Here is a 27,981-nt window from a genome sequence, read left to right on the forward strand (position 1 = left end):
ATCACCTTATATTTTGCAACTTCATAACAATGTTCCTTCATTTGAGTAGCATGTTTCTGCAGCACAGGTTACTGCAGATGTAGGGCTGCATTTCTCGGACCTTTGTTTTTTGTGACAGCCCATCCATTCAACATTAGTGGGAGCTTAATGTGAATCAAGTTTTATTTCCTTGATGTTAAACAGGTCAATATATAATTGAGGGGCTTTTAAAGTCCATGGGATATATCTTGCATACATTTTTATTAAAAGTTAAATAAAATGTTTATGTGTTCATTGTGATCACGTCTTTACAAATTTCTGAATTATTTATTATAGAAACCACTTATTAATAAAAAAAATGACTGGATATCACTAAAATGTGGACTAAATAACTGTACGAATTTAATAACAACCACCTTCTAATTAGCTAAACTATGATAAAATGAGCTTATTCAAAAATTATTTTGATTGTGTTCTTTTTATTAAGTTGAGATAATCATGACAGATGTTTCTTTATTGGAAATATATCAAATTTTACATGGAAAATAACAAATTGTATCTGTCTCTGAGAAATCATTTTCAACTAAGTTCCCATCACAAAAACACCTCTCAAGAAGTGTGTTCATTGCAAAGCAAAATCTTTTCTCCGAAGTTCGAAAAAGATGGATTTGTGTCTCGGTCCTCGTCCATACTTGTGGTCGAAATGTCAAAACTAACCGTGGTTAGCGAAAAAAACTCACACATTTTACAGTTTATTACTAGTACTAAGTGATGATGTACACATTTCCTGGAATGCTTTTTTTTTAACACTGAGGAACTTGTTGAACTTTATAAATATAAGACATTTGTCAGAAAGTATTTTTGGGTGGAATAAACCTTGAAAACTATCAAAACTTGGAGAATGTTGTATTTTGGGTGGAATGTACTGTTGTAAAAAGTAAGAATCCTGAGATTTCAGTCTTTTCTTCTGCCAAAAAAAATTGCCTCATTTCATCTTTTGTTACCATCGTAGTTGCTATGGCTACTCGAGGGTGTTGTCACAATGAAATGCAAACGATTAATAGGATTAACGGGAGTTTTTTTTAAATGAAAAGACTGGTTCAAAGTTCAAATATATCGCTTTAAGCCCGCTAAATGCTTTAGGTGTCAGTGAATGGGAAAAGGTTTACAGCAGCGTTTTGATGACAAATATCAAAGATAACTGACTCAGCTTCATTTATACAATGCAATCCGTAAAACTACTGTTTGGGGAAAAGGACGCAGAAAGAAGTAGAGCTGCTGAAAAACTATTGGGAATGCTAAAACATTAGAAGGACCCTGTCAAATATGTAAATGTTATATTCATTGTTCCTGATCCTTTGTTTGACAACCTTTTCAGTTAAAAATGAAATTTTGTTGACATTTTCAAATGAATTGAGCTTTGGTTCAAGGTCTGTATGTTTCAGTGCAGTGTTGTGACAGCATTGTAGTTCGTCCCGTCACTGGCAGTATCTATTTGACAGAAAAAAATTGCATGAATTGTTCTCAGTCTCTGGTTATTGTTTGGATGCAAGTCTAAAACCCGTCCTCAGCAGCACGGTCCACTATTCACTGAGCTTTAATTTAAAAATCAGGTCAGTAGAGACCTTGCGTTTGACCAAACACAGTAACATGCTGACACAGATCTATTCTGCCTCCTGCCTCTTAATTTGCAGCCTTTATATCGGTGTACAATGAAGTGGTGGCGCTCAGAAGGACAAAACTGCTGCAGAAAATAAATTGAAATGATTATAGTCGTCGGTGCAGAGAGAGAAAGAAAAGAGGGACAGAGGGGATAGATAGAAAGGTGGATATTTTTGCTCTATTGTCCCCATGTGATGAACCACTCAAGTGGAGTGTTTATGGTGAGGAAAGCATGTACCCGAGCTGTCAGCCCCTTGGTAAGCAAGATTCTGGGAGACAAAAGGCGTGTGTGCACGTGTCAAGGCCATCGGCGCACACACACGTTGTCTGTTGAATGTCTTCACACTGTGGTGAGGCCATGTTTTGCTCCCTGCTTTCACCGGCTACACACAGATCTATTTCTATTTTTCCCTCTCCCTTCAGAACATGACTCTTCTCCCACAGAGAGTGTGTATGTGAGTGTTTGTGTGTGTGGACCCCTCGGAAGCTACATAGCGATGGCCTCAGAGCAACGAACAGAGACAACAAAGAGCACGCCTACATATTATATGAGAATACGTCTGCATGTGTGTGGTTATAGTTGAACTGCTGAATGAGTGTGTGTGCAGTGAATTTGTGTAAACAATGGCTGGATACGGTGGATACGGTGGATGCACGGTAGTGGCATCATCATCAGCATCAGCCAAAAAATTGTCAGTATCAGCCAAAAATAAACACTGACAGGCAGATACAACTTCTTAAGTACATTAAAAACAAGAAAAGCACTAAGAGAGCGCAGTACTCCACCAAGGCCGTTCATTCTCCCATATGGCATTGTTAGAAAAGCAGCATATTTTTGTAGAAATGCCGCATTTTTATCATTATTATTATCATTGTTGATGATCAGAAATCACGGCACCATAAAATGTGGCTATTTATTATAGATGTACCCACAAACAAAAAGGCCTTTTACTGAGCACAGACGTGTGTTAGGCATGTGTACAATATGTATGGATACCGAATCAAGCAACCAACATATGTGTAAATTACTCTTATAAAGGTCTGTTGATCAGTTCGTCACTTTTTGCAAGGCTGTGTTTTGCTAGTGTTAAAATAACCGCTTCCTCTATGTTTTTATTTTGAAAGCATTTTTTTAAAATGTGACAGGCTTTTATTTTTAACACCATTCCAGCAGCACAGGAATAGTTTATCTAAGAAGCGGTTTCTTGACATGACGTAGATGCTGCTGAAAAGTCAGAAAATTCACGTAAAGATGGAGGGAAAACGGTGACACTAAGAAACACTCCCACAATTTAATCAGTTGTTTCTTGTATCATTTCTGATGTTTGAGTCCTGATATGTCAGTAGTAGAATAGCAATCATGTGATCATCAGCAGGCAGCTGAGGTAGTGGTCACTTGTTGTCATGGTTACAGTGATGCCCTGCCGGCCGCTCTCTCACAATGAGAAATCCTTAACAAATCCGTGGATCCAGATTTTAAGCTGCATCACTGCCAAAATCTAATCAATTGGTCCTTGTATCATATCTGACCTTCCCTGAAAATTTCATCCAAAGTTTTTGAGTAATGTTGCTACCTGTCAGTATGCCATTACCTAGGTTAATTCCACTACAATTGTCTGCAATTGCGTGGAAAACACACAGTAGGTGCATACATTGGGATTGAGATTTTATTGAGCTAACAGTTTAGGTGATGGCAGATTACTTTGCTGGATTCTATCAACTTAAAATGACACGTTTGCCCTTTAAATTGGTATTATTATTTCGGTGAAAGTGTGAAATTGGGTTTATTAGTCCTTTACCATTGCACATCTGACATTCTTGTTCTAATTTTTCTGCTGCAGATCTTCGAGCAGGAGTACAGAAAAGGACAGAATGAGAAGTGTAACGTTAAGTTTGTGTTTTGCAAAGGATTAAGTTGGAAAAATTGGAAATTTAAACTTGACTTCTATTTAAAATATAAATGCAGCAAACTGTTAATTTGAGTCAAATGATCTAAGTACATGTAATCTAAACCAGAGGCATTAGCTAACTAAATTTTTCTAGCAGAAGCTCAACATTCTCATATTTTCCAGCTGTGCATTCATTCCTTTCCCTACAATACCTTTGTTAGCTGCCCAACACAACACAATGAACACTTTGGGGCCACTGAGCTGACTCACTGCTGCAACTGGGAATTCATTGCCTTGCTCAAGGGCAAGTTGACAGCTTATTTTCCATCCTCCTCACCTATAATTTCTAATCTAGTCTGTGTATCCTCACCAGTGACCTTCCAATCATAAAGCAGCCTCTCTAACCTCAAGGCTCCTCCACAATAACGGCAAACACGTCATTACAGACACTCCACGTTTCCACGTTCCCTGGATGCAGCCTGGTTGGATGCGTCTGTTTGCGGGCTTCACACAGGGATATCTCGAACCCTTTACGGCTCTTCCCTGCATCGGATGATATTGAGAGGAATTGCACACAATAGATCCACTTTGCACTTTGGAGTCTGGAGGGAGAAATAGCAAGCAGGAGAGACAGAGAGAAACAGGATATTTGGGGAAAAGATGGGCTAATACGAGAGGAAGAAAGAGAGGAGAGGGAGTGACTGCAGGAGCAAGAAAGAGTGATTGCCTATTGACTTGATGAGAGAGGATGCATCATTATATAATTGTAAATCCCAGAAAGATAGGGTGTAATAGGACTTTTTCTCCTCCCACTGCTGCTTTGGTAATTTATCTCTCTCTCTTTCCCTCCCTTTCTACCTCTCTCTTACGCCCTGTCACCCATCAATCTTTTTCCAATTACCTGCTCTGTCTATCCACAAATCCATCATAATCATTTCCATGGTAACGGGTTGCATCCTCCATTGGCTTTGGCCTATTGTTCAATATAATTGCACGGCAAAAAGCAGTCTTTAGAAGAGGGAAGGGGATACACAGAGAGGCTCAGATCTGGATTGTCTCTGCGCTCGGCGACTAATGTCTCTGCCTCTCCACAGAGTCAACTTCAGTGCAGATAGTCTGCTTAATTTCAACCGTGGCATCCATTCATCAGACATTTTATTAGCCATTATGTGTGGATTGCCTTTATCCTGAGCTGATGAGACATCTTCCCAGTGTCACAATTGTCACTTATTGTGAAAATGAGAAGAGTAAATGCCCATGCAAAGTCAGTGAAGAACAAAAATTGTCTGTGTTTGTTAGGAATTAATGGGAGCTGTCCAAAAATATATGGAGGTCATAATGGTAAGTTAATACACACTGGTAATCTGGGAGCCCATGTCTGTCTGTTTTCACACATAATTACTAAATAAAAAACCTTGTCACCTGAAGAGCACTAAACACATTATTGAAGGTTCTGATTGGTCTCTTGACATGTACACCAAAATTATCCATGTTTGTCCAGCAGATTGTTCTACTCCCTTTGTGATAAAAGATTCTTTTTGTGCAAACATGATGGCTCAGACATGTTATGAAGCTTGTGCAATCATGTCGTTTCTATTTAAGACATATTTCAAAGATGTAGTGGAGCAAATTTAGGTTGAGTCTTCATATACTGATTGCTGGTACTTTATACTCTTGCTTTTACAACACACAGTTCAAAATGTTGCAGATATAAGATAAAAAAAGAAAGCAGACTTTATATATTCGACAGATATTGCATGTTGCCCATTGGTTTGTAGAGCATTGTTTTTAAGCCTTAAGTTTGGCATTTCACTGTCGCCATTTTGGTCTTTTGAAACCACCTGATCTGACTGAGAACTCGAGGACTAAGGAGGATGCAACTGTCAATGACAGCTTGAAACATACTCTGTTTTATCAACTGTTTTCCTCTCAATCGCACCATAATTACCAATTTTAACATCATGCTGTATTAATCCAGAGGGAGCTCAGAATAGAGCCACTGCTCCTTTGCGTCGAAAGGAGCCAGTTGAGGTGGTTTGGACAGATTCAGATGCCTCCTGGGAGACTTCTTTTGTAGGTCTTCCGAACACGTCCACCTGGGAGGAGACACCGGAGTAGACCCAGAACCCACTGGAGGGAATATATATCTCATCTGGCCTGGGAATGCCTTGGGATTCCCCAGGAAGAGCTGGAAAGTGTTGCTGGGAGGAAGAACGTCTGGAATGACCTGCTTTGTCTGCTGCCTCTGTGACCCCAGTGAGGAGAACAAAATGGATGGATGGATGGATGGATGGATGGATGGATGGATGGATGGATGGATGGATGGATGGATGGATGGATGGATTTAACAGTCATGCAAACCTGTGATTGAGACCATAAATTAGGAAAAGGTTTATAGATCAAGTCAAAGTCCATCTGAAGACCTAAGCACTAAACCCACACATGCTTAACTGGTGATGCAGCGCTAGTGTTTGAGCATGTGCATTCATGACAGCTCCAAATGGTATAAAAGGAAGGAATGGGATACACTGTAATGACAATAAACATTGTGTGGAAGCAATGCAATGTCATTATGAAAAATATTTGAAAAGGTGAATTTGGACTTGTGTTTCATTCAGTCTGTTTAGCTGCTTAGTTTGTTAAATGCTCCGTTTGTGACATTAGTGTTCATCCATTTTAGAAGACTACTAAAGTCAGGTGGAAGAGTGGGTTGTCCACTAATCGCAAGGTTGGCGGTTTGCTCTCCGCTCCTCCATGTCGAAGCATAACTGAGCAAGACACTGGACCTTGCATGGCAGCTTTGTCGCCATTGGTGTGTGAATGGGAAACCAGTATTTACCATGAACATCTCCAAATCTTGTACAGACATTTATCTGAAAATACAGATTTCCCCCTGACATGCATGCTTGGTTGTGTACATTTTGTTGGGAGCAGTAACCTAATGCACTTGACAATGGGACAGTCCTGAATTCTCATGTACTTAGCTAGAACATGCCTCAAAGTCCATGATTCTGTGAGTGTGGAGATTAGGATTGACTTCTATACAATCATACTTCTATTTACAACCTGTGGAGTCGCCCCTTGCAGGCTTTTAGAAAAAACGCAGGTTTAAGGCATTTTTGTGTTGGCTTCACTTTTAAACGCACGTGCTTCATCTATCTTTTATGTGCAGTCTATGTATAAGATATTGTGCTGTTGTGCAAGACAACAACACAATTAAATAGCAGTGACACTCCCTGAGCTAATACAATACTAAAAGCAAGCAGGCAATTAAGAAAGGTAACAGTACTTAAGTGTAGAAGCAAGACACAAGTAGTGCAAATAAATAATGTATGGCACTTCAATCAGTAGAGAGTTCAACATAGTTCAATCAGTACAACGTGCATTTGAGCAGATTGTACAGGTTGTCGGGCAATGATCAACAATTTGGCAGCTTGAGAGAAGAAGCAGTTTTTCAGTCTTGTGGAGTTTGCGTGATTTGCCCTATATCACCCATCGATGAAGAGTAGTGTGAAGAGGTCATGGGCAGAACAACTGTGTCCCAGTGACATTTTGGGACGTCTTGATGACCCTCTAGAGAGCTCTCTGGTCCTTTCAGTGCAGCTGCCATACCACGCTGTGATGCAGTACATCAGGAAATTCCTCACTGTGGCCCAGTAACCATTTCGTGGCAGGCTGACTCTCTTTAACTTCCTGAGAAAGTAGAGTCATTGTTGTGCCTTCCTGCTGACAGTGGAGGGGCGTATGGCCCAGGAGAAGAGTCCTCATTGATGTGCAACCCCTAGAAATTCACTGGAGGCTCTTGACTAAACACTGGGCCGTGATTGATTTCCTTTGTTTTCCTGAAGTCCATCATACTGTCTTTAGTTTTCTTGTCGTTACGAATGAGATTGCCGGCATAACACCACCCTGATCAGGTTTGGTACCTTATCCTTGTATGCCGACTCATTATTGATAGAGATTAAGCCCATGGCTGTTTCATTGTGTGTGAACTTGATGATGGTATTTGTTTAGTGGACAGGAAAAGAGGGCGTGCAGGAGACAGCTCAGCACACATCCCTGCAGAAAAATGGCACTCGAGGTGAGGGTGGAGGACAGATATTGGGCTTTTCGACTGTAGAGCTCGGACACAATTCTGTTGAGGATGACAGTGCTGAACGCCAAATCTGATTTTTGTGTCTGGTCTTTCCAAGTGATCCAATTTAGTATGGAGAGCAAGGGTCATAGCATCCTAACAATCTGTTTGACATCTAACGCTGGTCCAAAGTGGTGGAGGTGATACTTTGATGTCATCCTTTCGAAGCATTTGGCTGTTACTTGGTTGAGTTCTGCCAGCTGCGCAATACTGATTGTTGATTTGAGGGACATCAAGACAACAGCATAGGTCAGGGAATGGTTGAAAACGTAGTTGAAGACCTCTGCCAAGTGATTGCTCATAGCACATGCCCTGGGACGCTGTCAGGCTTAGACGGCTTTGTTGCATTAATGGTGTGGTTGTCCTCCTATTAATAATGATGGAAATTAGCCATTCACAGAAGACAAGGCTCTGGATGTTTGATGCTGATTTGGAGATGTGCTAGAGGCCAGCATATATCAAACACCCCATTTATGCAACAATCAATGAGTGTCAAAACCAGCGTCTCGCCCCGGCTGAGACGAGGGTCACAGCAGTTTGAAACACTCATCCATTGTGTATTTTTCTTGAATGCGTCTGCAAAATTTCCATGCTGCTCACAGAGAAACCACAAAGCACAGAAACCATTGCCGTGTTTGTTTGTGTAATCCATGTGCTGCACATCCCTCCTCCCTACATCTTTTCTGTGCTTTTCTGAATTATGACATTCCTACAAATGTATCAGGCCACAGTGACTCTGAGAGACACATGCATGATGTGCATTGAGATGCAACAAGTTTTTGCTCTGCTGCACACTGTAAAGCACAATCTCCATATTCAACTGTCCAAATCATATAAATCCCCCACTGTCTATGCATACAGTGTGTTGTGAACTTGTTTGCATACAGATTTACAGTGACCAGGGAGAGGAAAATAAATGACCCAATAAATTACTTTTCTTCCAGCATGGAATGGACTTGAAAACAGTTTTCATCCATTGAATTTCTAATGATCGCCTCCCTGGTGAAGTCTTTCCACAAAGGGCTGAGCAACTGGAAAGACTAGAAGATTCTCCCACGTTTCAGATGGAAGTCAGTCAGCATCTTTATCTCAGGAATATCAGACGTATCTAGCAATCGAGCAAAGGCTGTTCGAATAGAAATCCTCTGCTCACAGCGATCATTGTCAGAAGAATTTGTTTCTAAAAGATTACATGAAAACTGTTTTATTTGTTGTTGCTGGCTTGACAAGGCAAACCCTCCTGTTTTTGATTTATGTCATCAAACGAATGCAAGAGTGTAAACATGTGAATGGAAAGTCACAGTCGAAAAGTATAAATTTAACTGGAATTCTTTGTTTTTACTGACACATCAGCTTGTTAGTCTTTGGATTTTATGTATCAACAATCTTAAGAGTAGTTTCTCATTTTTGAGGGAATAAACACAAAAGTGTCCAAGATATAGCAGTAGGGTGTCAGTATATTACTACTGTGCAACTGCTGCTTTCTGGAATTTGTTGTAGAAATTGGAATTCAGCAAAGTCAAGCTAAATACAAACATTATTTTACAGTGATGTTAGGAAAAGAGGTGTAAGTCTGAATAAACACACGGGCAGAAAACATACAGTTATCTTTAAAGCCAAAATTATTCATATTATGTAATATATATACATTTAAAGTGAATTTATATTTGAAAAATAGGCTTCTTCTGGCCAGAAATAGCACATAGATGTGACTACAGCATTATTCATATCCTTTAAAACTGTAAATTCAAGCTTCTATATCATTCTGTGGTCCTGATCATTTCTACAATGTTCTACCAATGTAATATACTACAGCTGAGAACCAGATGCAGAGGTTCTCTAGTCAGTTACGCATCGATTGTAAGTCATTACTAAAACCAAACAGTTTAGCGAGCTGCTGTTGTGGTCCATCACTGACAAACAGTTGTGTATTGTGGCTGCTCACAAGATGAGAAAAGGCAATAAAACCATAACCCAGTGTTTTCAACTGCCGGTGGCCACAAAACAAAACACAATCAACAAATGCAAGGAGACTCACACATTAAAAACTCTTAAAGGGCATGATAGGAAGCCAGAAGTGACCCTTGCACTGACAAGAATGGTGGAGGCCAAGAAGAATCCACCAACAAAACCATTCTGATCGATCCGGTTTGGTCAAACAAAGGAGAAGCATTCAACTCCAAGAGCACCATCCCCACACTCAAATGTGATGCTAGAAAAGTGATGCTTTATGGGTGTTTACCAGGCAACCTTGTCGAAGTAAAAAGCACATTGAGAAATGAGGATGATGTTAAGATTCCATTGGAAGACTTCAGGTAGTTTGCAGAAAAACAAACTTTGCTTTTGGAAGCCCTGCACCTTCAGCAACATACAGTCAAAGAGGTGAAGAAATGGTTAAAAGAAAACAGCATTAACGAGAAACTGTGGAGGAACTGAAGACTCGGGTGATGGCAAAGAAAAATGAAACCTCAAAGATCTGGAGATTATCACAAACAAAATCTCAGTGCAGACATGAAAAAATGCATGTTAGCAACTCTACCAACCATTTAATTACTGTGGTAACAAATACAGAATTAACCAATGACTCCTGAAAAAGCTGATGTATAGTCTTACACGTGATAAAAATGTAATCAAACATCTCTAACATAATGTCTTACCAGCTTTTGCCACTTGTTTATGTAACTTCCAATCAGGAAAAAAAAAATGTTGGTCAAATAAAAATATATTAAAAATCAAATGTTTCCGAAGTCTTACCTGTACTTTCACGCAAACAACCCTGGTGCTGTGGACTGACACATTAACAGACCCGCAACTGTAGACAAACAGGACCACAAATTCTGCTTTGGCCAAAGAAAATGACCATATCAGTCTTTCTTTTCATTCTATTCAGTCAGTCTCTTTGGGGTCATAAATTATACCAGGATAAAGATAAGCCCCACTGTGCGCCTTTCTGTAAATACCATTTTCTTTTCCGGATTTCTTTCTCCATGAAATTGCTTAGTTGCTTTTGAAGTCTTTAGCATTCAGGTATAGCCTCAGGTAAATGAGCAGTGGTCTCCATTCTGATGTGAAATAAGCTTTAGCCGGAGTATTAAGTTAAACCCTCTGTGTCCTGCTGAGAGAAACAGACTCCGGTCTGCATGCTGCACCCATTCAAGCCAACGTGTATTTGCTGACCGGAGGTAATTGATATTTATAGGAAACATAATGGTGCGAATTTAATTAGCAAAACAATAACTTTGTTATTCATGAGAAGAGGCTGGGATCGTTTTCTGCTGTGGAGTAAAAAATGCGAGCATGTCAGGGAACTCACTGTCATTTCAAGAGGAAGAACAGAAAATTATCCTGAAGGAGAAATCGCAGCAGAAGTTTTCACTGTTGTTTGTTTCTATACATTATGTCATATGATTGCTTTCGATGGCTAACACTCATTTGTTTAAATAACAGAAAATGTTTGAATACATGACAGCAGATCAGACAGAAGTATCTGATGCACACACTGCTCAGAGGCTGAAGTGTTTTGTTATTTTGTTGGTTAGTGACACGCAGCATCCTCCACCTCCCATCAATCTACTGACCCCCTTCTCTCTCTTTACCAAACTGCATCAAGTCGCACAGACATACAGGCGAAGAGACAGGAAACCCAGATATTTCGATTTTAAAATAAAACACTGAAAGATCGGTGCAAATTTTCAACGTGATTTTCAGCATCAGTATCAGTGGAGAACATCAAAACCGAAGAATTGTATTTATTTTAAAGCATTCAGAGACTGATGGAAGGAGAAAGCTGTGTAGAAAAGGGAGACAAAGGCAAATATGAATGATAAAAAATGACTTTGGGGTGTGAAATCAGTGGGTTCTCTGCATGGTATTCAATATTTAGACTTAAACTATGGCTTAGCTTCTTATGATCTAATGCATCTAAATAGGAAAAATAATAATAAAAGAGGAAATAATGAAATTAATTTTTCTCAAATGTTTCACTGTGCTTCAGTTAATGACCTAAACGGACTGAAAATGGTTGATTTCACAACTTTAAAAATCCCAGGATGACAAAAACTAACAGGAATTAAGAGAAACCAGTCTGATTATGGGGTTAAATATTTTCCTGTAGCTGTAAATTTTATTTTTGCATCTTTTGAGGGGCTTTCATCTACAATAAATACAAAAAATACAATAAATGCATCTGAAAATGCTTCGTGACTATTAAAAAAGTTAAAAAATTTCCCTGGGACTGAAAATGTGAGTTTTCATCTATATCTCAGTTGACTTTGCAGCTTGAGGTTTGACATCTTTAGAAATGGGTCATTTTTAAAAAAATTATTATTTACTGTAGACGGTTTCAGTACAAATAATTCTACCTTAGAGGAATAAAGGCGAGCAAAAATACAGTAAATACATCATAAAATGCAGCATTTTTTTTTGTTTAACTGCTTGAATTTGTTTTCATTGTTTCTTTAATTATTGCCGTAAAGCACTTGAAGACTCAAAATTGGATTTTTGCATCTTTGGAGATTCAAGTTCAACATATTTAGAAAATAAACATGTTTGTACTGTTATTTACTCAAGATATTGTAAGGAGTGAATAAAAAAAACAAGCTAAAATACAGCTATTATTTGCTTGAATTTGTTTGCATTATTTGTCTAATTTGAGAGTTGTATTATTGTAAGGCACTTTGTAATGTTGTTTTGAAAAGGTGCTATACAAATAAAGTTATTAATAGAATAGAATAGAATAGAATAGAATAGAATAGAATAGAATAGAATAGAATATGCTTTATTGTCATTACACAATGTATAAAGACATTGTAAAGCTTCTCCTTTTCAGCGCAAGACATCTTAAAAAATAGTGAAAAACAGTCTATTTACAAATATACATATAAATATTATACGTATAATAATAATATACATATAATATTAATATGCTGATATTTTGCGATATTTTAAGTAACGTGACACAGTCATAACATGTATGTTGCTAAGAACAATGTAGTAATAAACAGAGTAAATCATATAAACAAAGGTCTAAACCTTCTTCATCCGTTTTGCAGGTGGCATTTCATTCATTTTAATAATAAAATCCAGGTTTTCACGCCGACAAACACTTTTATTTTTACATAAAATTTCTCAAAATAGTTTTATAATGGACATATATAGAAATCCAAAACGTGCAGTGAGAGTTTTGTGTTGTTATTGTTTAGTAATATGCTGTAAAATTGTATTTGTGTTGTATTTTGCAGGGTGAGATCGGAACTCCTGCCTGAGATGCTGTGTGGTTTGACTGTGCGTGCGTGTGCGTGCGTGTGCGTGCGCGTGTGTGTGTGTGTGTATCGGCTGCCTGCCTGCTGCTGCTGCTTGGTGTCCGCTCACCGTCCGTCTCGTCAGTGTTGATCGGCTCGCCATGGCGGAAGGACGCAGAGAACAGCCGCCTCATCCTCTCCTCTCCTTACCACCGGCTAGCAAGCGACCCTGCCTTCGCCCCGCTCCCCGAGGTCCCGGTCCGGGGCCCGGCCACGGCAGCGGCTTGCCCGGCTCCCGGTACCGCTCCCCGGAGTCCCTCCTGGACTGCGCCGCGAAGGCAGTAGCGGAAAAGTGGGCCTTCGAGAGAGTGGAGGAGCGCTTCGAGCGGATCCCGGAGCCCGTCCAGCGACGCATCGTCTACTGGTCTTTCCCCCGCAACGAAAAGGAGATATGCATGTACTCTTCGTTTCAGTGCCGAGTGGCCGGCGAGGAGGGTCCGTCCGCGGCTACCGCTGGAGCTGGAGGTGCCGGGTCCGGAGCTGCCACCGCCGGTGGTAGCGGAGGATCTACCGTCGGTACAGCGGCTACCGTCGGGGCAGCCGGAGCAGTGGGAACGGGAGACGGACTGCCGTTCCGCCGGGGTATCAGGCTGCTAGAGACCGGCTGTGTGGAAAACGTTTTACAAGTCGGTAAGTGGAATAATTTTTCTTTACAGCGACTCTTTTCTGGCTCTGATACCGAGGACTGCTGGCCAGTCTCCGCCGCTGCTGCTGGATCTTTACTGGGGATGATTGATGGAAGTTTTCCCTGCCATCGCGGAAAGTATGCAAAGCGTCTCCTTTCGGTGCATTTAAGCCCACACTTGATTTTATCAGTTTTTATCACTTTATTAGACTTAAAAGTGGACATTTATTGTATATTTTGTGAGTTTTTTATCGGGCTGTGAGAAAGGGGAAGCGGAGAAACGGCTGCCTGCTAGCTTTAGCCGACCAGCTGCTGTTTAAAAATTAAAGGGCTTCCTATTGTAGCTTTTCATTACTCCGTGGCTCTACCGCGGGGTACTGCGCCGTTTAAAGCCAGCTTTGCCTTTACGGGAACTCGCTTTCCCCCCTCCCGAGCCGCGTCTGGGCAACTATCCGCACTTTTCTCGCTCCTCTCCGGGGCTCCGCGTCGACGGCTGGCCGGAGCCCGGCGGTGAGGCAGGGGGAGGCGGGGAGGAGGAGGGCTGACAGACGCGGATACAAAAGGAGCCAACGTATAGCGTCGGGGCTTTATTTTTGTTTGTGACGAATTCCCCCGTTGCACAAGCCGCTTTTTCTCAACTCCACATCGGTTGAGGGTGGCTTAGGCAAGGAACAAAGGCGGTTATTGGGTCTCTTACTATGATTAATCCAACGTTAATCCGAAAAAATCCCCCACAGCTTTTTGTTTATTTGCTGCTGCCACTGCTGCTGCTGCTGGTCGGACCGGACAAAGAGCGCAGTCGCCACCAGCGTGGAAAATACACGTTGTGGGAGTATTTGTGTTGCTTTCACAATTAAAGTTAACCCATTAGTGGCCGCTTTTAAAAAACATAAACACCTGAAATTTCCCCCTTCACTCGTGCGTTTGCCCGCAGCCTCTCAGCAACACAAAAGGTTTCCAGTTGAAATGATCGATACGCGTCTCGCATTTCCAGCGCTGCAGAGAGAGGCTGTTTCCAAACAAAGGGCCATTCCGCAAAGCTCCATCCCTACTCTCAGCCTCTCTCCCTCCGGCTCTGCACGGCCACAAAACCAGCCCAGACACTGGGGGAATTGATGGGATGAAACCGATGCATAGTCAAAAACAGCATTTTTATGGTTACCGGGAGGCTTTTCTTTTTTTTTTCCTCAGGCCATATGGTGTGAGAGCTACTGGAGCTTGTCTGGGGTTTCATGTTGCTCCAAGGTATCAGGGGGGAAAAGCTGCAAACTGTGGCTGCTGCTTTGCTCAGAGACTGCTGCTTGTAATTGCATTTCACAAATGCTCATTGATTCCACCCCCATAACTGACATTTATGAATATGAAATTTGCTCTCAGTGAGATGTGGCTTTGATAAGTTTTGCCTGTTTTTTCTGACAGTCAGTAAAAGTTGTGAAAGTCTGATTTTGACTGCCCCTGGGCTTCAAATTGTGCAAGGACTGTTTGTAAGTCACAATCAGAGTTAAAGGTGCCCGAGCAAGTTCTTATTAATGACCTACTTTGATGCTTTCTTTCATTGCAAGCACTCAGGTAGGCCATCGTTGGTGGCACATGATGCCGAATGTGTGTTCAGTGATTTGAGAAGCTGCGTCTCACTAGGTGCAAACTTCAGTTGAAAGACAAATGGAAAAAAAGCAAAACAAAGCATACACCCGTGAGCAAACACTTCCAGTCCTACCTGCCTCACCGGCGATACCTTTCCAATCTCCCTCAAGGTCAATCCTCGCAGGCAGCCGCATGGTTTTGTCTTTCTGTCAACAAAACACTAGATGGGCTAAATAGCTGTGTGACATCAAGATAAGACTTGGCCTGCTCTTTGCTTTGTGAACCATGGGAACCAGTTGCTGTGGAAGGTCTGCTGAGTGACTAAACAGGAGAACAATTGTTTGTTTTTTTATTTTTTTTTCACGGCTAGATTTCGACAGGTCGGGCAACCGAGCACGCTCACACACATTGCACTCATCTGGGATAGTGTTACACAGCTGTAAATGACAGTCCTAAGGCTGCTTACACCTGACGTTGCATAATATGATTTAAAATAGTGGCGGTACTTGCTTTTAGGAGAGAGAGGTGGACATGTCTCCTGTACTGTGTTACAGGAACTTGCAGGGGAATGAGACCAGGCTGCGTGCCGACACATGCATGTTGATGATGCATGGTTTGAAATATGGTATCTCGGGGAATTGCAGTCTGGAAGACTTGTGTTCAACTTTTGAACCACATGGTTTGCATATAAATGGTTCAGAGGGGGCTTCAAGCTACATTTATACATCAAAACAAAGCACATCTGTGGGTTATTTACATCTTTATTTAGTCTTCAAAGTCAAGACGGAGTCATCTGTCTGCATCAGCGTCGAGGCTGAGGCGGGTGATGCTACGCGTTTGACTTTTACAAATCCATCACTCGTACGAGAACTCCTTTTGCATTTGTTTCAGCGGAAAGCCAGAAAATACAGATGTGATGAGCCCACAAGCTAGGCTTTCATGAGAGCTAATATTGTCTTTAGTTTTTCCTCACAGCTATCACAAGCACAGCAGGAGCTCATGTTCCAATAAACTCCTGCTCATCTTTTGACTTGTTTTCGTCCCGTGTTGCTCAGAGTCGGTGTGCCTCGAGCAAGACTTGGAGTCGCTCTTGTTTTATCAGGTAATTTTTACCGGGATCTGGTGCTGTGGAATCCAAACTGGACGTAGCGTTTCTCTGCCAGCTCGCCTCTAGCTGCTGCTCTTTATTGCCTTCAAAGTTTGCACAATCTAACCACCCCCTCAAGCCAGCTGAGTAATACTACAATAAAAGAAAGAGTCATTTCGGTTTAAACCCATCATCTCTGTCATTAAAAGCGTCTCTGTGTGCATCGACAATTAAGAAATGAGTTGACTGGTGTGTCCCTTAGGTGCCCCTTACCCTTTGTGCATCACCAGTGCAGGCCTTTGTACGTCAGCCTCTTTTAACGATAATGCCGACGGATTGAAGCGATGTGAGCTCATCAAGAACTCATCGTCCATGTGTTCATAATAATCTATTCCTCGCTCCGAGTCATAATTAGAATAATCAAAGCAAAGCGTGCTTGTTTTTGTAACCCCCTCCCTCGCCTTATACCCTGCACACACACACATGTTCGCCCAGAAGCCCCCTTTGCCAGAGAGCCTTTATGAAGTCCTCAGAGAGCGGGAGGAAGGGATATAAGTGGAGGGAGGGAACGAGGGGGTTTCTTTAGCTTTGAGTCAAGCTTTGGGATTATTGGGTCATGCTTTGTTACCCAGCTGTAGAAAAACCCCTTGTTCACAGAAAGAAGGGGGGGGGGGGGGGGGGTGGCTGCATATGTGTGTGCATGTCACTGTCTCTGCGACGTTACATAAAGCTGTAATGGGTCGCTGACGCCTTCTGAAGCGTCGGTGACTCCCACAAAGTCAGGCAGGAAAGTTGAACAGGGTTTAAGGGTATGGGACAGTAAAGAGATGGTTTGAGATCCTGAAACTCCTTAAAAAGTCTTAAAAGTGACACTTAAATTTTGAGCATTGTCAAATGTTTCTGTTTAGGCAATATTAAGCGATGGGAATGTTTGATTTCTTTGTCATATTTTTGATTAAAAGTGACATTTTTCTACTTGGATCAGGTAATATCAGTGAATTCCCATAACTGTCTGTAAGCTGCATGCATGAATTTCCTTGTAAATAACTAGAAAACAAGAGCCAAACAGAAAGGCCCAACTAAATCATTTGATTAATGTCCAATAGAGATGGTACTCAAGATTGAATAATCTGTCAATTATACGGTACAAAAGATACCGTTGTGATGAACTCCGCCATGAAATATGGAAAAGAGCATCAGTTTGGATCAGTTTCTGTGTTTCCTATCACTTACAAATGTTTCACTTCTGCTATTCCTATGGAGATCCTTGTTATCGCTGTATTTACTCAGTGTTGGTTCAGTTTTTCACAGTGTGTGTGTGTGTGTGTGTGTGTGTGTGTGTGTGTGTGGAGGATGGTTGGTCTTGCCAGTATTTCCTCAGATGTAATTTCCTGGCAGAATGGCCGCGGGGTTCCTTGTTGTGGAAAAGCTTGCGAGCCTCTGGTGTAAATCCGCTCTTTGGTTTCTCAAGAGCACGTTGCGATAAAAGACAGAAGGAGGCGGTGAGCTCATCCTCGCTTGCCTCATCTCCCATCTTTCTTCCTGACTCGAGTCTCAGGACTAAGTCCACTGACACCGCACACTTTTCATCTTTCCTTTCACATCTCTATCACCATCCTGTCTTTCAGTTTCACTTTTCCTTTTTTTGGGTCTCTTTTCTTCTTTTCCCTCCATCATCAACCTACACCGAGCTCCATGTGTTTTCTATCTGCCTCTTTTATGTCCTTCACACACTCATCCTCCCCCTCTCTGTTTCTGTAACTTACATCAGTAAAAGATGACTCGCACTTTAATCATATTCTGTCTGTGCGCTCCCTCATGGTAAAGGGCTGTTAGTCGGGCCAAAACGAGATCTTAAAGTTTTTTTTTTCTTTACTTTCCGGCTCCCACTGCATGCTCATGTGCGAGACTGCTGCTGGTTGAGGAAGTGTTGGTGGTTTCTGACAGTAGGACGGGGGGGGAAGCTGGAAAAAAGGCAGCCATAAGTGAGAAAGATGTCTGGCGGTTGAGGACGCCGCTCTGGGTGTGCGACTCAGCAGTGTTTTCCACACTGTCGGGATGTTGGTTCTCGTTCTTCCTGGTAACCTTGAGTAACTTCCCAGAGGTCGAACCCCGGTATGAGCTGGCGGGCGGTGCGCACTTGTATTGTGTTACAGAGCTTTAACACACAATGCAACATGCACTGTGCTCACTGCTCGCTTTAACATTGCTCCTACTGACCTCTTCATGCTTATTACATACTACCTGGCTGTTAATTTGGACCTGATATGCCTATTTTGATTGAAACCTTCTAAAATAGAGCTGTTGTCCGAAGGGTCCATTACAAATTTGTCTTAATTCAGGGAATTCAGACATATACAAGGGGTCCTCGGTTTACGATGTCATTAACTTACAGCGTTTCGACGTTGCATCGTAAACAATTAGGTGGAACTAGTTGACGAGCTGAGACGATGAATAAATCATGACGCAGCGCTATAAGACGGTTTTGTTTACATTTGCCATTTGTATGCCGTGTTGGATTGTGCTACGTTCGCTAACTTTTTGCCCTTCATTGTGGCTCCCAAGCATAAGTCGGACTCTTCTGATTGCAGCGCTTCAAAGAAAAGGAAAGCCATCTCCATGGAAGTGAAATCAGATATAATAAGAAACTTGGAACATGGTGAAACACTGACAAACATCAGTCAAGTTGTAAAAACAGTGCAACATACTGTAGCGACCCTCTGTGATGAATGAGGGAGGCTTTATCTCGCTCTCTGGTTGTTTATTGAACCTTCATACAGGCTACTGTGGGCCGTAACCAACGCCAAAATAACTACAAAAAACCCATAACTTAGCTCCAGAATTAGCTGCCATTCCCAGCTCTCTTTCGCTTGATACACACACCGGCACAGAGCAACACACACACACACACACACACACACACACACACACACACACACACACACACACACACACACACACACACACACACACACACACACACACACACACACACACACACTACTGCTGACTCTGAGCCAATCAGAGGTGAGCTAACTAAACATGACAGGTCGTTCACTGACATTAGGTAAACATTGAAACCTCAGCATCAACAACAATATCAGTCTGTTACAATATTGTGTTATCTTCTTATAAAATGATTTATACATGCATGAAAGTCACTGGTATTCACTTTTCTGAAGAACTGATCGATATTGTGATGCACGTAACGGCTTTGTTTACATTTTCGTCAGAGTTCTGACTTGTGGCAAAAATCGGCTTACGTAGATCAGTAGGAACGTAACTCCAACACCAAGGACCCCTGCACATCATTTATTTCTATTTCTTCGTTTGTTTGTTTTTTGCCGGATGTCTCATTTCCGTCAACCACATGGGTATTTGTCACAGTGCACAGCAGTCAAGGTTCAACTAAATTGAATTTGACTAGTGCGCTACACTTTTGCATCGCTCAACGCAGTGACATTGTTCAGATTTTGCTTTAAAGCTGCTCTCATTGACATTTTCTTTTTCAACACTAGATAAAATTCTATTTACAATTTGAAAAGTGACAGATGCACAAAGAATTATTAGCTGCAGTTCCGGAAAAATCTAGCTTTTTGTGTTCCTTTCCTTCGTGTTTTAAGTATGTTTTGCTTTCTAATTTATGAACACCAGTATAACTTCATTCTTGTGTCTTAAGTGTGTTTAGAAAAGCGATTTATAAAAACCTGTTCTCATATGAAGAAGGAAATTTCGAACTTGTAAGTGCTTTAACCTTCATTGCAGCTGTAATTGTGCATGAACATGAATCAATAAAAGCAGGTATACTTCTTCTTTAAGTGCATTTGTTTTTCTATATCTATTCATCTGAATGTATTCACGGCATTGTAAGCCCAAACTTTAGCCCCTTAGCGCGCCGACTGGCATTCACACTCTCTCATGGTCTGTCTTCAGGCCTTCCCAAGTGCACAAAACAGACAGACAATATTTAATCAGTGTAATTAATTCCACGCCCGCCACACTCGAACAGAGAAAATCGGTAAAACAAATCATCCCTGCACTCTTATTAGCTCTTGGAGAGGCTCGTGAAGGATGAGGCCATTAGGACTCTCTGTTGTTGCACTCATCAAAGTGAGAGGTACCTGTGCGCACGTGTGTGGATGAGAGTGCACGAGTCCTGATTATATAAAATCATTAATCAGAAGGTTGCTGTTCGAGGGCTTCCTGCACCATCTGTACATCACATTTGAGACACAAACAGCGCTTATCCACACTTTCTTTTGTCTCGGCGTTGTTGCTAAGTGCTCTTGTCACTTTGACGGCGGGTCTGGTGCTGTAATCCGTTTCCTTGGAATTTTTTCTTCATTTAACACCAAGTACTGATATGGTTTGAGTGCCGAGCATGATCTGTCATCAGCAGCAAAACTAGCAACAGAAAATTACTGACAGTTCAAAGTAAGCTTGATTTTTCTGGATTTTTTTTGTTATTATCCTGAAAACAAATTTGTACAAAAGATAAATACTTATGATGAATATATGTCTACCTGTGGCTTTTTTTTCATCATCAGCATCCATTACAGCGTACATGCTCTCCTCCTCCTTTATCCATCCATTCTCTACACACCACTTTATCCTCAGTAGGGTCGTAGGGGGGCTGGAGCCTATCCCAGCTGACTCGGGCGAAGGCAGGGGACACCATGGACAGGTCGCCAGTCTGTCGCAGGACTGCATATACAGACAGACAATCACACTCACATTCACACTTACGGGCAATTTAGAATGATCAATTAACCTCAGCATATTTTTGGACTGTGGGAGGAAGCCGGAGTGCCTGGAGAAAACCCACGCATGCACAGGGAGAACATGCAAACTCCATGCAGAAAGATCCCAGGCCCAGGCCGAGATTTGAACCGGGATCTTCTTGCTGCAAGGTGAAGGTGCAGCCCCCTCCGCCTTTATGAAAGCTGCAAATTTACAGCAAATTCACAGGAAAGCTGCTCTTTCCGTCAGCAAAGGCAGTAAAAGCTCTTTGTCAAAACTTTGAAATCGCCATTGCACTTGTCTTGCACTTTTCTCCTACTTGGCTTCCTCCTTCTTATTGGTTTTAACAGCATTGGGTTTGCTGCTTCTGATATGTTTTTGACAGATATTGAAGTGCTTTTTGGCTCACAGAAAGATTGACACCCCTTTTCACTGCACTTTCCCAACACTGATCAATTTCTGTAACTTCACGAAACTCCGACAAGCACCCCCACTTCACACAGCAATTACTCAGGCGTGTGGAGGCGAGGTAGGAAAGGTCTACTCTTCCTTCATGCCCTCTGTTTTTTTCTTTACTTTTCGTGTGAACAACCAACACCTACCAATTCCTTTGAGGAAACATTGTCAGAAAGCGTGCATCGTTGTTCCCATGTGAACAGTTCCTGCCATCTTTCCTCACTTTGCAAGAAACATTCGTTTTCATCACTTTTGCTGATCCACGTAGCTGAAAGACACGTTGTAGAAACCAGTTCATTTCATTCATACTTGGACTATCTTTTCTCATTTTTTCTGAGGCTTCTGCTCAGATTCCTGCAAACGAAGGTGCTTCCCAGCAGAATAAATACAATCAGCCTTGTGTTGCTGTCTCTAAGTAGAAAGTAGTGCCTTAAAGTAATGACAAACTATTCCTTTAAAGCCAAAAAACATCTACAATGCAAAGGTATAACATCTCAACATGATTCATACCTGTATACTTGAGTTTCTCTCGTGTTGTTCTCAGGTTTTCCCTTGATGTGTTCTCTGTTTATACCTGGCCTCAGGTGTTTCAGCCACATTTTTTGCTGCGATTTCCAGCTCTGCCATTTCCACTCCGGCCCTGTTTGCAGTAGCAAGCAAAAATGGCATTCTTTGCCGTTGGTATTGTTTGCTCAGCTCCGTCCCTCAACAACAGCTCCTATTTTTTTTAACAGTTGTGTAACTGTACAACTTGTGCGTATGAAGGTTGTACCAGTGTGTGTGTATAAAATAAAACACAGTGCAAACACATTTTTACTACTCTTGTCCTGTTCTCATGCCTGCCTATCCTGTGTGTCTACCTTTAGTGCTTTTACCTTGGGTGGTGGGTGTGCAATTATCAGCCGAGATCAATGGTGGCCTTGTCCTTTTAGCTCTTGAAGCTGACAGCCTGCTGTATTCAGTTATTGCACTGTTCCACACCTGTCTTTTATTGGCTTTCTGTATGTGTACAAGTGTGTGTTTACCATGGTCGTTGTACACATTTGGCCTCTGTCCATGTCTCAGAGAGAGGCTGGACTTGAAAGGGAACAGTGAGGCTTGCAGACTAGACTATTATGTCCTCTTTTGGTTGTAATTGCCTAACAAATGTTGGGGAGAAAGGAGAGAAATGGACAGACATGCAGGAGAAGGGGGTCATTTGAAATGCAAAGTGGACCCAAATCAAACCTGGTCTCAGGATCAGGCTGTTACCTCCATGTGCCACCAGAAATACAATATTCTTTTCTACTACTTCTTAATGTAACATAATCCCATTAGTCTTCCCACATGATATTAAGTGACGCATTTCCATGAAAATACAAGCAATGCCTGTGGCGTGGAAAACTGCAGGAGGGGAAATCCAGGATGACCTAAGTGGGGGAGGGAAGCAGTGACAGGTAGCATTGTTTAAAAAATGAAAAAGGTAAACCTCTTGGGCTTAGTCCTATTTGTAGAGGATGTAATTCCTTATGGGGATTTTTTTTTTTATGTGGAGACACGCCAACCTCAGCCAAATCAGTCGACACGTGAAAGAAGTTTAGTCCTTGCAAAGAGAGTAATTTTACCCCAGATTAAAACCTATCTTCATCGTATTGACCTCAAACCTTTTTTCCTTCCTCCTTATTAAACTTTGTTCAGGGTAAAAGCGGCATTATTCTGCTCATCTCTGTCCTGCTATTGATTACTTGATGGTTGGATAGAACTCAATCAAGCAGAACCCTCTTTCAAGGCGCAAATCTTCCCGTCTCTTTTTTTTGTAAAATTGACTGCAGGAAATTTTTGTAGGAGCCATCAAAGCTGAAAGAGATGGTTTCGATTTTTTGACAGGAAGTGGTAGGACTGAGTCTGTTGGTCCTGGGAAGATAACTGAACAATTTTTTTTTCAGCTTTTAAGATGGAAACAAACTATCAAACATTTTAAACCACAACAGATTTAACCATTTATTGGGTGTACAGATCCTCGTGTTATCAAAGCAGTGATTAACATTCTTTTTCTCCCTAAAACAACCATCTATGTCTAACAAAATTTGTGCCTTTTTTAAATACATTTATGCTGAAAATAATTCCTGCCACATTGCTAAAGTAAAACCCTAATTCTGTCACAGGTCCATCCCCTAGAAATTATCTTGTGCATTTCAGAGTTATACAATTTTTCCCAGTACAGCCCAGGTATGATGTCAAATCTGTGCACATCGCAACGTGCGCTGTTGTCACGTGTTATGTGGTCGTCATGGCAACAGTAAATATGTCAAAGCACCAACATGACTTGAGAACAGTGGGCAGCGTTGTTGGGATAACGGGCCGTCAGGGCGTTTGTATTCAGCCTGTTGAAAAATAGACCTAGAAGAATGTTTCTTACCGCATGCTGCTACGCATGTTATCCATCTCAGTATCCTCTGAAATTTTCCTCTTCTTGTTGATCTGATTTTGCCATTTCTGCAAATGGTCCATAGACCTGTTGTGTATAGGCCTACTCCCACATTTGCACCTAAAATGCTGTCAGTCATTTCCACCGCAGCCTCCATAATTCAACCGGGAAAGAAGTTGAAAAAGGCGCACAATTCAAAACAGGTAAAATACCCCCCCTGTAACTGAGATGCAGATTCTCACAAGACGTCAGTGTTTGGCGAAATATGATTGGTAATTTGCGGTGGAATTTTTACTTCACAAATTACTGGGAATAAGATCACTGACACCTTCCACAATTGTTACAAATCACTATCGGTCCCAAGTTAATGCTAATCCTGTACGAATAGCGCTTTAGATGTAACTACACTGTTGCTTATTCCAGAGCGAGCACACCAGCTCACCTACACCTTTGCTCAACCACTTCTCTAGGCCATAAGCCATACGTGTTAGAACTGATTTTGAAGATGAATGATAACATAGAAAGTCCCACTCTGCAAGTTGCCGAGACTGATTCCTTTGGGGTTTTTTTACACTAAAAACCCCAGAAGTCTGAATCCATTATTTAAATACTATCGTCAGTACACTGCACTTTTCAGGTGATAATGCTCAGCCATGGAGTTGACTGCTTATTTCGCTCATGCAATGTCTTCCAGCACATAAAAACCACCATATAGACATTATAAAAGGTAAAAACTTTATCTATGAAGCAACAGCCAGCAAGTGTTTATCTGTACTCAGTAAGGTCACCACCACACCAAATTTTACAAATAAAATGTGTAAAGACTTAAAAGTGCTAGTAGCTATATCTTTTGAAAACTTCAGGAAATGCCATCCCAGCTGATTCCTTGTTGCCAGCCTTCATGCTAAACTACCTGTTGACTTTAGCTTAGTTTTCACCAACAGATGTGAATGCTGTAAGTGTTTGACAATGCAAAGAATTCCTGCTTTTACAGTTATTGTGGCGTCTACAGGAGTTCGCTTGAAAGACTCCATTGCATTTGTAGTTAATAGGTCCTATCTATGTATTTGGCTCAAGTGAACTTGGGGAGGTGACAAAATATACATCTCGTGGACCCTTGCACATTCACTGATGCTGAAAGTATTACAGTCGTCTAATTCAGCAAGAAATTTAATGAAAGCATTCCTTTAATAGTCTAGTCATTTTTAATTTCTCTCTGCCTTTAATGCGTTCTGTCTTACTCTCTTTGTATGATAAAAGAGCAGGTACAGAGACTGAACAGAACATTGAAAAGATCAGGGGTTTGTCAAGCCAATTAGATTATATTTCACCTTTTACATATTGGGCTGTGGCCCACTCATGGTTTGATCTGTGTGTCAGACCACTCTGCACATTACAAACGTGCACGGCGTTATATATGGCAACAGCTGGAAAGGAATCCCTTTTAAGTAGTGTGTTTATCTTTTTGGGCTCCACATCTGTAGCATTTTCAACACAGCACTCCACTCGCTTTCACTTCTAATGAAAATTCCTCTCCTTTCTGTTCCCATAAAGCTTCACTTTGCGTTAGCCAGTCCTGACAGTTTCTTGATCTCTATGCTAATGCCTTCCATCTTTCTTTTGAATGCAGTGAATTTGGTGCTGTATTGTGTTGCCCATCTCCACTTGGAATGGGCAGTCGTAGATCATAGATTTCAGGCACAGATAGTCATCGGCCTTTTTTTTTCCACTCTCCTTTTGAATACGCACACGATTGTGTATTTCAGCGAGTGCCTGTATACTATGTGCTTTTCCAATCTCAGCAGCACTCAAAGCCCTTCATAACAACAGTGCTATTACTGCCAGCAAAACACACAGGGGCCCATAGGAGCCTGTTGTGTGTGAGACAACCATTATAGTTGGATTAGAAACTATTTCCATACATTTGGCTGACTTTGATCTCAGGAAATGGGAGTCAACAACCGTGCTGAATATCTTCTTTTCTTTTTGCATGTGTGCTGCTTAGCGTCGTCATGGCCAGCAGATGTGCTCCTTCTCTCCATTGTCCTGCCATGTTCCCTTCAGATGAAAACATTTTTCTCCCTGCTGCATTTCACAGTTAATATGTAATTCATCAGCGCTGACCTCTTCAAATGATTTTTGGATTGTGAAGGTTTGCCTGACTCTGGTAGTGTTGCACTTTTCATCGCTCTCTGTTTCTCCGTCATTGCTAAACGTGTGGCTTAGGTTTTAAAGGAAGCACTTAGCACTACAACTACGAATAATTATATCACTTGGAGACCAAGTTGCCTATTATGGTGATTCAGACTGTCAGTGTGCATTAGTAAATGGGCCTGGGCCTCCTGTGCGGCTGAATTATTCGGAGTCGTTTGCTGCGTGAATTTGAAATGTGACCAGCGCACCATTGTTTCACCTCTCCAAAGGTCCAAAAGAGTCTCAGCCACTTCCATTTTCCTTTGTTTCTCTAGCTGTGTTCATATACAACTGCTCAAACTCTACAAGTATCTCAAACCTTACAAGGAAACAAAGAGTTCAGGTAATCCTGTCACCATTGTATCAGAATGTACCAGCCGATCTCCATGTGTTACAGTGGAAACTTGTGCATTAGGTCCAGCGTTAAGCATATCAGCAAAATTTGAAAAAACCTTCCAAAGATCTACTTAAAAAATTCTAATGCGAAGTTGCATAAATTGTTTTTTTAAGTCGTGAACATTTAACTAACACGACTGATCAGCTGTTTTCCACTTCTTTCATGGTCTTGAAACGTATTCAATAGCTGCTGAAATTAAAGAATATTAATTATCCAGATTCAAGAACAACTCCTTAAGAGTTTTCTTCATCAGGTGGGGCAACATCATTTGGATCCATGTTTCGGATGTAAGTCTCATATTCATTGCAGTCCGGTTTTGGTCTCCACCAACTACTGAGAAAAATGTCTGACTCATTAGCTGTTAAATGCTCTAGCTAGCTAGCTAAAATGAAAAATGATTTTCTAAAATGGAACCTGGCAGTAAACAGAAGCAGTCAGATGGTTATACAGGTTTTAAACATGAAGTTGGTTTAGTGTCCTTTTGGAACTTCTTCTTGTGTCAGATAAGCTAAATTAAGTGAACTCTTATGTTAGCTTAACTTATTTGGAAAATAACCATCCACTGTAAAGCTTCTGATTGATCTACTTCGCTTGCCATAGGGATGTGCACAGTTAGGACTGCAGGTTTGGGTGCGTTCATGATAAAGATGTTTAGATCTTTTCGTTGGCTTTTAGCTTGTTTACTAGCAGTCAAATCATATTAAGCTAACATTTCTGGTCTTGTCTTCGCTCTTCATATCACACTGGTGAAATTAAATTATCTGTATATGAGCGTATTTCACATCAGTGCCCTCATTACAATGGAGGTGTGTATGTATTAGTCGTATCTCTTCAGCCTTCCCCTCAGTCTGACTCACGGATCTGTTCTGTAAGAGGGCGTTGGGTCATATCGCTCTATTATTGGCCTCTTCTTCTGTAAACAAGCCAGGCTGCTAACTGGTAGAAGCGGACAGATGCATAATCATCAGGCTGGGGATCTGAAGATGCCTCCTCAGCACTTGTTAATTGAGCGCGGCATTAAAATGAATCACCCCAGTTTACCTTTTCTCCCCCCCTACATTGTTCTGCAGTGTTTTCCACGATTTCCCTGCCTCATTCGGAGCCCGTCCGTTTGCCTCCCTCTTCCCTTTCTCTCCTTGCTTGCTAATAACAGCACTCTGTGTGGGTTTCTTTAGTGAAAGGCCTGCTATGGCCCATTAGGCCGCCGTCTCACCGACAAATGAATGGCGAGATGACTGCAGAGCGAGGAGGTGGAGGAGGAGGATGAGGATGGGGATGAAAAAGGGCCAGGGCTGGAGATGGGATGGGTGAGAAAAGAGGAGAGAAAGATGAGGGAGTAGAGGGTGTGAAGGAAGGAGGAATAGATGGAGGATGGGGGAAGAGAGGAGGTGTGATGCAAGGAAGAGGCGACAGGAGGGAGGAAGAGGAGAGCCGAAAGGCAAATGTAAGAAGTACATAACCAACCTGTCACCTCTGGCTTCTCCCTTCCCCCTCCTTCACACACTCCACAGTCACAAAAAGCCAAAG

General features: G+C 41.6%; 1 protein-coding gene across 1 annotated transcript in view; it reads left to right on the top strand.

Moving 5' to 3' along the window:
- Positions 1-13,000: 13,000 nt before the first annotated feature.
- The window catches only part of zswim5 (zinc finger, SWIM-type containing 5), a 76,121-nt gene continuing 61,140 nt past the window's right edge, over positions 13,001-27,981 (top strand). The window contains exon 1 of the mRNA XM_051953260.1: positions 13,001-13,595. Within this exon, the coding sequence (XP_051809220.1) occupies positions 13,067-13,595 (529 nt within the window). The 5' untranslated portion in view covers positions 13,001-13,066. The remainder of the gene's footprint in view (positions 13,596-27,981) is intronic.

The sequence above is a fragment of the Acanthochromis polyacanthus genome, chromosome 9 (genome assembly GCF_021347895.1).
Source record: "Acanthochromis polyacanthus isolate Apoly-LR-REF ecotype Palm Island chromosome 9, KAUST_Apoly_ChrSc, whole genome shotgun sequence".
Taxonomy (NCBI): Eukaryota; Metazoa; Chordata; class Actinopteri; family Pomacentridae; genus Acanthochromis; species Acanthochromis polyacanthus.